This window comes from Nanorana parkeri, unplaced genomic scaffold (genome assembly GCF_000935625.1).
Source record: "Nanorana parkeri isolate BGI_ZX_2015 unplaced genomic scaffold, ASM93562v1 scaffold654, whole genome shotgun sequence".
NCBI classification, from domain to species: domain Eukaryota; kingdom Metazoa; phylum Chordata; class Amphibia; order Anura; family Dicroglossidae; genus Nanorana; species Nanorana parkeri.
In genome coordinates, this window is record NW_017306922.1 from 550798 (window position 1) to 564155 (window position 13358).

At 38.7% G+C, this 13358-nt stretch overlaps 1 protein-coding gene across 3 annotated transcripts in view; it reads left to right on the top strand.

Moving 5' to 3' along the window:
• FAT1 (FAT atypical cadherin 1) overlaps window positions 1-13358 on the top strand; it is a 186860-nt gene that overhangs the window by 113127 nt on the left and 60375 nt on the right. For all 3 annotated transcript variants that reach the window (XM_018563332.1, XM_018563329.1, XM_018563331.1), the window contains exons 9-11: window positions 948-5015; window positions 8535-8731; window positions 11826-11979. In XM_018563332.1, coding sequence (XP_018418834.1) covers window positions 948-5015; window positions 8535-8731; window positions 11826-11979 — 4419 coding nt within the window. The remainder of the gene's footprint in view (window positions 1-947; window positions 5016-8534; window positions 8732-11825; window positions 11980-13358) is intronic.

Consider the following 13358-nt stretch of genomic DNA (forward strand, 5'->3'; position numbering starts at 1 on the left):
TATATTTAATTATTTATTTACATTTTTTTAATTTTTTTTTAGTTGTTACAGGGATGAGCTCAATGTACTCTTCATTGCACTCCTTCTGTGCAGAGGTTGATGTGGACTGCACTATATATAACTATAATTTATAATCTTGTTATTAAAAAAAGTAGACAGAGATCAGAGCATTAAGATAAACTGTAGAAAGGTAGTTGAAAAAGGTCTATTTGTGAATGTTTTCACACAAGATTCCGATAACTTTCACCCAGCATTCACACATTTTTTCAGTTAAATTAAAAAGTGAGGTGAATGTCCTTTTTGGAAGGTTTTATTTATTTCATCGTTTGAATTCTTTCTATTGCAGATTTTCTTAGCAATAAAACCCAACAGGAGTTTCAATCCTTCCCCCACTCTATCCAAAACTAAAAAAAAGGAAGTTTTGTCTAGACATGCACTTTAAATATAATGCTAAAAAAAATGCAGAAAATAGATATAGTGTATGGTATTGGCAGACACTGTAAAAAGGTTTTAAAGCACAATTGTCATGTATTTAATCTTACTAAAGTGCCCTAGGATTAAAAACTTGGCACCTGGAAGTGCCTGTACATGCCTTTGAAACTCTCATCAAGCGTCGTAGGTGTTCCTAGTCCCTGGTTCCTCTTTTATGAACATTTTGGCACTTGCTGTCATTGTCCAGAGCTGGCCTTCTCCCTCCTTACTCCCTCTCCTTTCTTTTGGCCCATTACTGTAAGAAGCTGTCTTACTGGACATTATGAAGGTGCATGAGAAGATTTTTTCGGTAACCAATACCTGCATTTTAGTCCTGAGCCCAGTTTACTAACATTTAGACTTTAAAATGGGATTCATGGAAATGTAACATTTCTTCAAATTAAAACACATTAAAAAGTTTAGTTTATGTCATTACACAAGTAATGTTTATTAAGTGTATTTTATTCTTTTTCCAGGGAATACTGCAAATGTCTTTTCAGTCGATCCAGTATTGGGTATTATAAAGACAACAAAAGAACTTGATCGAAGCATCCAAAGTCAGTATGAGCTGGTAATTAAAGCTTCAGACCATGGAATACCTACGATGAGCCAGATAACGTCCGTACATATCCTTGTCACAGTTTCAGACAATGCAGCCCCCAAATTTATGAAGAAAGAGTACTCTGCTGAAATCAGCGAATCGGCACGAATTGGAAGTTTTGTAGCAATGCTTTCCACTCACAGCCAGTCTTCGGTTACTTACGAAATCAAAACCGGAAATATACGGAATGCCTTTGAGATAAATCCAAATTCAGGTGTTGTCATAACTCGAGACCATCTTGATTTTGAAACAATGCAATCTTTTACTCTTTCCATTCAAGCTACAAACATGGCTGGCTTGTCATCTAATACAACACTTGTTGTACATCTTCGAGATGAGAATGACAACTTTCCAGTCTTTGTGCAGAGAGAATACAGAGGACTTATTAGTGAATCTGCACCAGCTAACAGTGTTGTCCTAACTAATGAAAACACCCCGTTGGTAATTCGAGCCACTGATGCTGACAGAGACACAAATGCTTTGCTTGTTTATCAAATCGTCGAGCCATCTGTCCATAAATATTTTGCCATTGACCCCAGCACTGGTGCGATACGCACATTAGTCACATTAGATTACGAACAGACAAATATATTCCATTTCACTGTTCAAGTACATGACATGGGCTATCCACGACTGTTTGCAGAGTACTCAGCCAATGTTACAGTATACGTGGTTGATATCAACGACTGTGCTCCAGTGTTCTCAAAAGAGGTCTATGAAGCCTCCATATTAATACCAACATACAAGGGGGTACGGGTTATTACAGTTAATGCAACAGATGATGATTCCGGATCATTCTCAGACATCATGTATTCTATAGTTGAAGGTAACATTGGAGAAAAGTTTGCTATTGACCCTTTCAAAGGTGTAATAACTATCCAAAACACCAGTCCTTTAAGGAGTCGTTATGAACTAAATGTACGGGCTTCAGATGGACGCTTCTCTACCCTTGCATCAGTGAAAATTATTGTGAAAGAAAGTAAAGAAAGCTCATTGAAATTCACTCAGCGGACTTACTCTGCATTCATTCAAGAAAATACAACTCAGATAAAAACATTAACTGTTATTAGTGCAGTTGGCAGTCGCATCAATGAACCTTTGTTTTTCAATATTCTCAACCCAGATATCCGATTTAAAATTAGCCACACTTCTGGTGTCCTATCAACCACAGGTATACCATTTGACAGAGAACAACAGGATCTGTATGAAATAGTTGTGGAGGTCACCGATGAGCAAAAGCCACCAAGAGTCGTGCATGTCCTGGTAAAAGTATTTGTTGAAGACATCAATGACAACAGCCCCGTATTTGTCAATCTTCCATATTATGCAATGGTACAGGTGGATGCCAAAGTGGGTGATATTATCCGCTATGTTACTGCTGTAGATAAAGATATTGATAAAAATGGAGAGATACATTACTCTCTCAAAGACTATTCTCAGCACTTTCAAATAGTGCCATCAGGTGCTATCTCACTGAAAAAAGAATTTGATCCCGAGGAATTTAATAAAGAATATGTTATCACTGTTGTAGCAAAAGATGGTGGAAGCCCTTCCTATTCAGCCGAGGTTATTGTTCCAATTACAGTAATGAATAAAGCAATGCCAGTCTTTGAAAAACCTTTTTACAGTGCAGTAATAGCGGAAAATGCCCAGCTCCATAGCCCCGTTGTACACATACAAGCCAGCAGTCCAGAAGGTCTCCGAATAATTTACAGCATCACAGATGGCGATCCATTCAATCAATTTAATATTAACTTCAACACAGGTGTAATTATTGTATTTGCACCTCTTGATTTTGAGTCCCACCCAGCATATAAACTGAGAGTCCGAGCAACAGACTCTGTAACTGGGGCACATGCTGAAGTTTTTGTTGATATTATCTTAGAAGATGTAAATGATAATGCACCCATGTTCAAGCAGAGGGCATATTCGACTACCTTGTCTGAGGCTTCAGCAATTGGAACATCTGTTTTACAAGTAATGGCCACAGATGCTGACTCTGGTCAAAATAAGGCCATTTCATACCACATAGTGAGTAACCATGGCAATGCTTCACAATATTTCCACATTGATAGCAATAGTGGACTCATTGCAGTTGCCAAGCCACTGGATTATGAATATTTGCATGTATACAGTTTTTTAGTGAGGGCAGTGGACAGCGGAATTCCTCCCTTAAGTAGCATTGCCACTGTAAATGTCAATGTTATTGATCTGAATGATAATCCCCCAGAATTCACACAACTGGTTTATGAAGCTAGAATTAGTGAGCTTTCAAGTCAAGGAAGCTTTGTAACTTTTATCAAAGCCACAGATCCTGATAGTTATGACACTGAAAAATTAGAATATTCTATTCTTTCTGGCAATGAAGATGTGAATTTTGTTATTGACAGCAACAATGGAATAATACGTGTTTCACACTTAAGGAAAAATATTCTACAAGCATTCTACATCCTCAATGTCTCTGTTTCTGATGGCGTATTCAGAAGTTCAGCTCAGGTACACATCGCTGTAATAAGCTCCAATTTGCATAGTCCTACATTCGGACAGAGTCAGTATGAAGTAGAACTTTCAGAAAATTCTCAAGTGCATACCCTTGTGACAGAACTTAAAGCTATTGATGAAGACATTGGAATCTATGGGCAGGTCACCTACCACATTCTAAACGAGTATGCTAAGGACAATTTTTTCTTTAATGAGAAAGGACAGTTGTTTACAGCAGAAAAACTTGACAGAGAAAGTCCAACTAACAAAGTCATCCCTATAAGTGTAATGGCGAAGGATGCTGGTGGAAAAGTTGGGTTCTGCTCGGTCAGTATCATTCTAACAGATTCTAATGACAATGATCCAAAGTTCCGTGCCTCCGAGTACAAGCTGAGCATTGCATCTGATATTCCGCGAGGTTCTACTGTTGTTAGAGTCTTGGCTTCTGATGGTGATGAGGGTGCAAATGCTGATATATCATACAGCATTGTGGCAAAGTCTGAAAGTGTTGCAGAAAATTTTGAAATCAGTCAACATTCTGGAATCATTACCACCAAGGAAAGCTTAGTTGGATTAGAAGATGAAGTCTTTTCTTTTTTTGTTCAAGCAACTGATGGTGGGTCACCACATCGAGAGAGCATTGTGCCAGTTATGATTCAGATCCTTCCACCTGAAGTGCAGCTGCCAAAGTTTTCTGAGCCTTTTTATACCTTAAGTATCTCTGAAGACACTCCAGTTGGTACAGAGCTGGATGTTATCAGAGCAGATAGTAGTCAGCCTGTAATCTATCATATCAGGAAAGGAAATACCCTTGAGAGTAATGTTGATGACATTTTTGTCATCGACAAGCAAAATGGCCGGCTAAAACTTGAGAAGATGTTGGATCATGAAACAACTAAATGGTATCAGTTTTCAGTGTTAGCTCAAAGTATTCATGGAGAGCATGAAGTAATTACCTCTGTGGATGTTAGTATCCAGGTTAAAGATGTCAATGATAATAAGCCTGTATTTGAAGCTAATCCATACGAGGCTTTCATTGTGGAGAATCTTGCAGCAGGGGCTACAGTCATCCAGGTTAAAGCTGTCGATGTGGATTCAGGATTCAATGGACATGTTTCATATATGCTGGCACCATCACAGGAGCCGCAAGAAATTAAAGATCTTTTCTCAGTAGACTTGGAAACTGGATGGGTCACCACTCTTGCTGAGCTTGACCATGAAAAAATAAACAAATACAACATTGTAGTGGTTGCTTATGACCATGGTGATAAAGTGCTGTCATCATCCACTATAATTGAGATTACGGTGATGGACATAAATGATAATCCTCCACGCTTCAGTGCAGAAATATACAAAGGTACAGTGAGTGAGGATGACCCTCTAGGTGGTATTATTGCCATTCTGAGCACCACCGATGATGATACTGAAGATATCAATAAAGAAACTACAATGTACATTACAGGTAAATTATTTTCTTTTAAATATTTCCCCACCACTAAACATCCAGTAAGTCAGTATACTGACAAAATACTATGTAAAAAAAAAAGAAAACAAAAAGAGTTATATAAGCACTCCAAGCTGTGGTCACATGCACATATGTCTCTAGGCTTAGGCAATTGGGACGCAGTGTATAGCGGTGAGACTAGTTTTCCTTTAACAGCTGGATAACAAATGTTATGTACCCTTGGTAAGAAGTTCTTTACAGTATACCCAGTATTGCTCCACATTCAGCTCAATTGGATTCAGTACACAAGATACAGTAAATTTAGACAAACACTCATTGGCCCTCAGGTAACTGTGTTTTCGCCTCCAGGCAGAAAATACATTCCACTCACTTGGAGTGTTTTATAATATAGCTGTGTCACTTTTAAACTATGTTCTATGTGATCAGTCATTTGCTGATTTATTTTTTAATGTGTATTTTTCATGGCTGTCATTCTTATCTTGGTTTTACTACCCAGTGAGCAAATGACTTAGAACCAATAAATAAAAGACCAGACTTCCCATTCTAGTGACTTACAAGATAGTAACACCAAGTTTCAGAATGACAGCCCTTGAGCCTGCCCCTTTACAAACAAATCTGCCACAGCAGATTCCATCTTTGTATGCTCATAGGTTCCCTTTATCAGAAGCTAAGTCTGTTACTTAAAGGAGAAATATGGGGTTAAGGCTTTTCCCCATAGTTCCCCTTAGGGTAACGGGAGGACACAAACTAGCGTCCTCCCGTCATCCTAAGCTCAGTATACCGTGAGCTACTCGCGGTATACGTAAGCGCCGCAGCTGAAGCAGAGCTGGACAATTATGTCTGGATCCGCCCAGCTGCGTGAGTGACAGCTGGCTCTGGCTATCTAGAGGCAGAGCCAGCTGTACCCGCCCCCTCCACCATCCGATCTGCCAGTCAGCGCTGGCGGATCGGAGCGGGGGGGAATCCAGCCCCTCCCCTGTCACAGCAGAGAGCTGTGACAGGATCAATAGGTGAGCGAACGCCGGTATGTGTTCGCTCACTTCTCGATCTACTGAGCCGACCTGTGACAGTCTCATTGTCACAGGTCGGCTAGAACTATGAGGTGAGTGAAAAGCACTTACCTCATAGTTCTCCTTTAAGTACTTAATTCTAGGAAAGGATCATCAGAGCTTGATGTTATTGTAAAAATTGCAGCTTACAATATTTAATTCCATAGAAAGGGGCCACAAAACATCTCCTGAAACATATAGCTGAAAAAGTAGGTAATAAAATGTGACCTCTGAACTGGAGAACAACTATGGGCAAATAATTTTATTTAACTCTAAATCACTGAGGGTGAAGGAGAAGGAGCAAAAGGGCCACATGCAGCCTATAAAACACAGGTTTAAATGTCTAATGTTGTTTTTCACCTTATTACTTGTAATGTGTTTATATATGTGTATGTGTATATATATATAATTATGCTTTAGAATAAGTGCCTTTATTATTTTTGATGTTTATTCAATTATAAACATTTTCTTTTTTAATTATACATTTTTTTTTATTCTTGCAAATTAAGAATCACTTAGGTAATGTTTCAAAGCTAATTATGTTCAAGTTATTTGAAATAATGGCTTTTATCTTCTTTTCAAATGTAGAGCTTTGTTGTTTAACTTTCTCCTCTCCTAGGCACCTCAGTGATATATCATTATGTATTTGTCTTCCAAAAGTCCCCAATTTTCACTTAAGACATTCTTCTTTTCATCACATGATAATTAGTAGCATTTTTATTAGTCTTGCTGGAAGAGCTGCATCATTTACAGTTGAATTGCTAATCAGGTTCACACTGCATAATGTCTGTAGTGGCGTTATGTCTTCCACTAGTGATTATTTATGCATATTTATGCCTGGTTCTGAACTTTGTAGACCTCGGTGTTTATATCCAGTAAAACTTAATTGCTGGCAGCATGTACCAGAGTACTACTTTAGGCCCATTTCACAGGAATTAGCTTGTAAACACTAGTCTGAAGAGTATCACATTAAGCAAGCCTTTACAAAGCACCTAACAAGTTTCAGGCAGCTTTCTGAAAGCCCTTAAAGCACCCTTCTGCAACAGTGTGGGAATCCTTGAAGCAACCATGTCAGTATAAAAAATAGTGAAGAAAATCACTTGCCAGCAAACCAGGTGACAAGAACGTATTGAAGCGAGATATTGCTGATCCCTTTGCGCACAAAAACTTTATCCTGTCAACAGTGACAGAGACATGGAAGGATGTAAATGGCATATCTATGTAAACTTTTTGTACACAAGGGATCAACTATCTGCAGCTTTACTACTTTTGTATAAATGCTTACCTTTTTTCGGGCTTCCCTGGAGAGTGATTTTCTGTAGCGTTTTGGTCACTGATAGAGCAACAGCAGCTTGCTCTTTCCAACAGTGAGGTACCAGCGCATGGAACCAGATGAGCATTTACTCTGTTCTGCATAGTAATCCTGTCTCTGGTATGTTGTCCCCAGAGTAAGTAAGTAATTGAGCACACCATGCATGTTGGGTTCCATAAGAGGTAACAACAAATGCTTATGGTGCACTGGTATTTCCAATTTGTTGCAAAATATCCTTTTGATTAGTTACTGAGATTACACCTATTCACATCTCACTGAGTAGAACAAAGGCCTGTACTGGGTGCTGATGGGTATATCAGAGACATATCAAAGAGCTGGAACAAAATAAAGAAAACACTACCTGCAGGGAAAAAAAAGTTAACTAAAGAAAAAGTATACCTAAAAAAATTAAAAACTGCTAGTAATTAGAAGGTTTTTTTTGGCAGACATAGACATGCCAAGCCTGCTTCTAACCTCTAATAGTTTTGATCTCTCAAGTATACTGTATGGCATATGCTCTGTGCAGTGTATTACCATGGGTCCTTCCCAGCATCTTCAGGGTTCTGGGAATCAGCCAGGTGCCGATGACAACGTAACACCTGTGTGCATGTGTTACATCATCACAGGCAACCCAATGGTGGGACAGAACAGCGGGGGATGTGTAAGAAACAGCAGAGAATATGGAGGCAGCAGTGGATGGAGCAACAAGTGATAAGAGTAGATTGATCAGCGCAGGAGGAGAGCACACTTGTATAGTAAGTTTACAATAATGTGCAAGTATGCTGTGCATATTTGCATAAAATGGCAAGGGCCCACCTGCCACAACGGACTTTACTTTACTATTACCGCCTAAATATACTGTACTTACCTTACCTCCACTTCTGCCCATGGTGGCTAGGTGAGGGCTACTTCCACATCCTTCCGGTGATATCTCAGGGAATTTCAAGTAGCTGAAATCTTGTGAGAAGATGCTATTGCAATGTGTAGTGCAATCTTGTGAGATTTAGGGTACTGGGCAATCTCCAGGATATTGTTTGAAGGATGCTGACATCACCCCCTTTAACATAGACATAGATTTTACTGCTCTTCCTTCGGTGTCAGTATCAATAATTCATGGTAGATCTTCTGTATGATAATATGATTTTTATATTACAGGAGGGGATCCTCTGGGCCAGTTTGCAATTGGAAATATGCAGAATGAATGGAAGGTGTATGTTAAAAGAGCACTGGACAGGGAGGTAAAAGACAACTACCTACTAAACATAACTGCCACTGATGGAACGTTTGCAAGCAAGGCGGTGGTGGAAGTGAAGGTTCTTGACGCCAACGACAATATCCCAGTTTGTGAAAAGGTACTTTTTTGTTTTTCTTTGTCTTCATGTAGAACAAGAATGAATGTATTTAAAGCCTAACTACAGAGAAATTAAAAGTTTTCCCTTGCAGTGGGGCTGCCCCTCCCCCCCCCCCCACACACACACACTGCAAAGGTAACTGTTCCTTCATGCCTAGAGGGCAGAAAAAAAAAACTGTTCTACTTACATAATTCCAGCTGAGCACTAGGTCGGCGCTCTCCCTCTCTCTCCCTCCACTCCAATTGTGGACTGTCTCACTTGCAATGCAGAGCTTTGAAGATTGCCAGAGTGAAGGTGAGAAGATGCTGTGGGAACTGGTCTAGTGGCCTGGAGATAGTTAGTGGGAGCATGTATCAGGTAAGTAAAACAGTTTTTTCCTGTCCCCTAGGCATTAATGAGCAGTTAACCCTTGCAATGCAGGGGCAGTCCCACTGCAAGCAATCACTTTTAATTTCCCTGCAATTGGCCTCTAAAGATCTTGAAGGGAATTTATCAACACTGAGGCAAACAAATCTGGAGCAGTTTCCCATGGCAACCAATCAGCCTTTCTCCCATTTTCAAATCTTAACTAAATAAACTGAAAACGCTGATTGGTTGTCATGCACAGCTGTTCCAGATTTTGTCTTCTACAAGTTTTAATAAATCCCCATCCCCCCCTCGTGTGTAATGCAAGAAGTCTTTATGTTGCTCTATGTTTGAGGAATTCCAGCTTTGTGACTAGCCTGTCAATTATTCATGGTAAAGTGCCAAAGATTCATATATCTAAACTTAAGTGAATTAGATTAACATTCACACATAGTTTAATGTTAGATTAGGTGTAATGCAAGCAATTTCATTTCAAGTAATTACCATTTAATGAGGATAGTCTGCTAGTGGTAAATAGTTATGGAATGCAATAAAAAAAGTCAAACATTGAAAGGTCAATATAATGTAGGTGAGCAGAGTAATGTAATCCTTAATAATGTCTTAAAGTTTACATAAATCAAACACTGTATGTTATGCCCTTCCACCCACAACCTTGTAGTCAAAATTGTAAGTGATGGCCAGTAACTGACATGTTAAAGCGGACCTTTAAATCAAATTCTACCAATACATCCCTCTATGTATGATGATTAATAATAACATAGACATGTCAGGTGTAAAATGCTGTGATTTTGAAATACTTACACTTGCACATTCACTTCCTGCTATGAAAGGGCAGATCATTGCTAGGAAATCTCATCTGCAATCTCATGAGATCTCAGGGAAAGGCATTTTCCACCCTTGAGATGATGTGCATGGTCACATGTGCCAGATTTTCAGGTGGTAATAGGAGAGATAGTAATCTGCCCTTAGTAAACATGGCCACTGTCACAAGACTGGGGAAGAAAAGAGAAATAAGGAATGCAAAGAATACAAAGCCAGCAATTATCTAGAAGTATGTGTTTGTAGATTGTCATTACTAAACATTTCTAAAGGTGTATTTGTTGTTATTTTAAAGATATAGGTAAAGGTCCGCTTTAAGCAGCCCTTTCTATTTACTTCTTCTAGGACTAAAAATTAACAATTTACACACATAGATTATGTAGCTATTTTACACAGAATTAAGTTTTATTTTAAAATGGATGCCTTGACTAGATTGAGAAACTATTGTGCAATCATCACTTCAAGGTCTAAATGGCATATAGTGTATCTACATAATAAATACCAGCAGTCAATTTTTCCATAACATCTGTTCAAGCATCGTAAATAGGCTCTACAACAAGCTAATACAAGTATAACACAGTCTCCCTCAGCCCACAGCTTATGTAATAGCAGGCATGGCTCCTCTGCTTCAGACAGGCATGAAAGCAATGTGTGTCTGGGATGTTCTGACACTATTGATTTTAGTAACACAAAACATTAGATTTTTTTGGTGCTTAGAGCTTAAAACTTCAGGCAAACAGCTAAATACACAAATGAAATACTTGTATGGAAGTTCTATTTCTGTCAATCCAGTCCAGAGATTTTCAGAGCTCTGCCACACAGCACAGCCCTGTCTGGCAGGCCAGCAGACCTGATGTTCTCTACTAAAGTTTAGTGCAAGTCTTGTTCCTTCCCTGTGACTGGGTAGGGAAAGGAGAAGCAGCACAGAGTTAAGCTCTCTCCTTCTATCAGCATGCTCCTTGCAATACAGCACAAACGATTGTCTACTTGTAATTATCCTGCTTCCCATTTTAGTTCTGCACCTCCAAGTCAAATTCAGGTGCATACACTGCTTGCGTTCCATAAAAATGCATTTAATAATGTATTAATGAGTACAGAGCTGCATCAGTTTGTGTATTTCATCTGCCTGGAGTTTAGATTCAGGTTAGTGGGGTTAATTTACTAAAGGAGCAGAGCATGTTCACTTTGCAAAGTGAATTTTCAGTGAACACGGTGAAGTTAAGTGAAACTTTGTTTTGCAAAGGATGCCCAACTCAAGTGCAAGGAAAATGTAAAAAAAATAGGACTTTGGCTTGCACATGCTTGGGTGATTGAAGTCACTAGAGCTTCACCTCATTCACTAAATTAAGTGAACATGCTATGCTACTCCAGTAAATCAACCCTACAGTGTCAAAAATGTATCTATTTTAATTGCCAAAACAACTTCTGTTCTATCATATTAGTTTGAACTATTGACACTGCAATAGCAAGAAGCACAAATCTTCCATTGAGTTGGTAGTTTAGTACTAACGGATATACCAGTTTACAAGAATTTCTGTGCCTTAAGCTTGCCATACACTGCTCGGATTTTGTCAAATTGTGACCCCCTTGGGACCCTTTGCTCAGTAAAATGTCAATTTTCCAATCGACTTTTGTTGAAGGAGCCGGTCCAAAAATTGTCGCACAAACAGTGACTTCTGTCAGCTGCAGTCAGTGTTCTGTTTAGCGTGCATGGGGAAATCAAGTGTTTTTTCTCCTGCGGCCTGCGTGGCCGAACAAGAAAAAACAACTAGTATATGGCAGGAGTATAGTATTGTAGCGGCACTGTGTGCTGTTGTCTTTAAATGACTATCGCCTACTATTCTGAAGACCTAGTTCATTTTTAATAAGAATATTCTCAAGAGAATAAATGAATTTAACGTTTTCACAGGATTCCTATTCTGAGACCATTTCAGAAGATGCTCCTTCCGGGAAACTAATTCTACAAGTCTCAGCCACCGATGCTGACATTCGTTCCAACGCTGAGATCATTTACACATTGCATGGACTTGGCTCCGAGAAATTTCACCTCAATCCATTTACAGGTGAGCTCCAGAAATGTAATAAATTCTACACTTTCTGTTTTGACCTTTTAATTATGTCTTCCAGACATCATTACTGTTAATTCTTCAGTAGAAAAAGCCAGGCATAATTTCCTGCTGCAGGAATAGTCACTTAATTGCACCAATTCTATTAATTGAGGAACTCAATATAACTGTATAAAACAGATATTCTACACAGGCAAGGTTTATTCATCCATTAATGTTGGAGAAAGGTTAGACAAAATCAGCAATGTGATTGGTCTCAGCTATTATTTTAGTCATTTTAAACTATTATAGATCAGGTTTTTTTTTAACTCTGTGTCTTCTACTTTGAAAAGTTTCCAGCAGAAAGCCTTTCTCTAAGCTTTCAGATTTCAGTTCCTGCAGCTGAAGCTGTCCTGGGAACTTTAGGCAGATCATGGAATATTATGACACGGAGAGAATGATACTGCAAAAGACAATCCTTTTGGTAAAAGACACATTTTTGGTAAACTTAATATGAAATGAAAAAAAAAAAGGTTTCTGTGATGACGTTTACGCTCAAAAAGGAAAACTTCACTTTTGTTGAAAAAAATAATATAGCATATAAAAACTATTTTGGGTCATTTTATAATTTAATGTTATCACAAATTACCTTTTCATTTCAATCTGAAGCCACAATTATTTTCTGAAACTGTTAGAAAAATTCTGTGGAATTTGGCATCCTGGATGTGTTCTGTACATCATTGCTGTAAGGAACACCCCCAGAAATGTAATTTCCTGCTGGTGTGATTGGCTCACAGAATTGCCAGAAGTCTGCACTAAGATAAAAGTAAAATTTTTAGGCATCCCTGCAATAGTCATTTTCTTTTTGGTGAGATAAACTCTAAGGTCTAACTACTACTAAAGAGGTACAGACACTGCAACTGTCCTCATTAGAACACTGAAAGTGCACCAGACAGTTATAAGAACAGGACCATCCCATTCAGGAATCAGTCTGGAAGGGACTTGGTGAAACAAACAGTGTTTTCTTTAGAACAGAAAAATATAGGAATCTGCAACAAAGTTTGTTCAAATACCAGCAGTGTACATTGATCACTCAAAGGGGATTGTTTTTTCTCTGCAAAAGTGGAGTTGCCCTTTTAGTTTTGTGGGTAGTAGGCATGATATAAGGTCAGCTTTTTATTAATTCACTTAGTGGACATTATTTGTGTTGACTAAATCCTTGAAAGTTCCTCCAGTAACTACATTGGACTTACTGGCTACAGAACTTAATTTCCCATTACACTTGCTTACCTTTATGGTGCCTGGTGCCTTATTCCAGACAGAAACAGGAACCATACCACACTCCTTACCGGGATTCCCACTTAATGAGGATGGGTGCTCGAAGTGACTGCGGATGG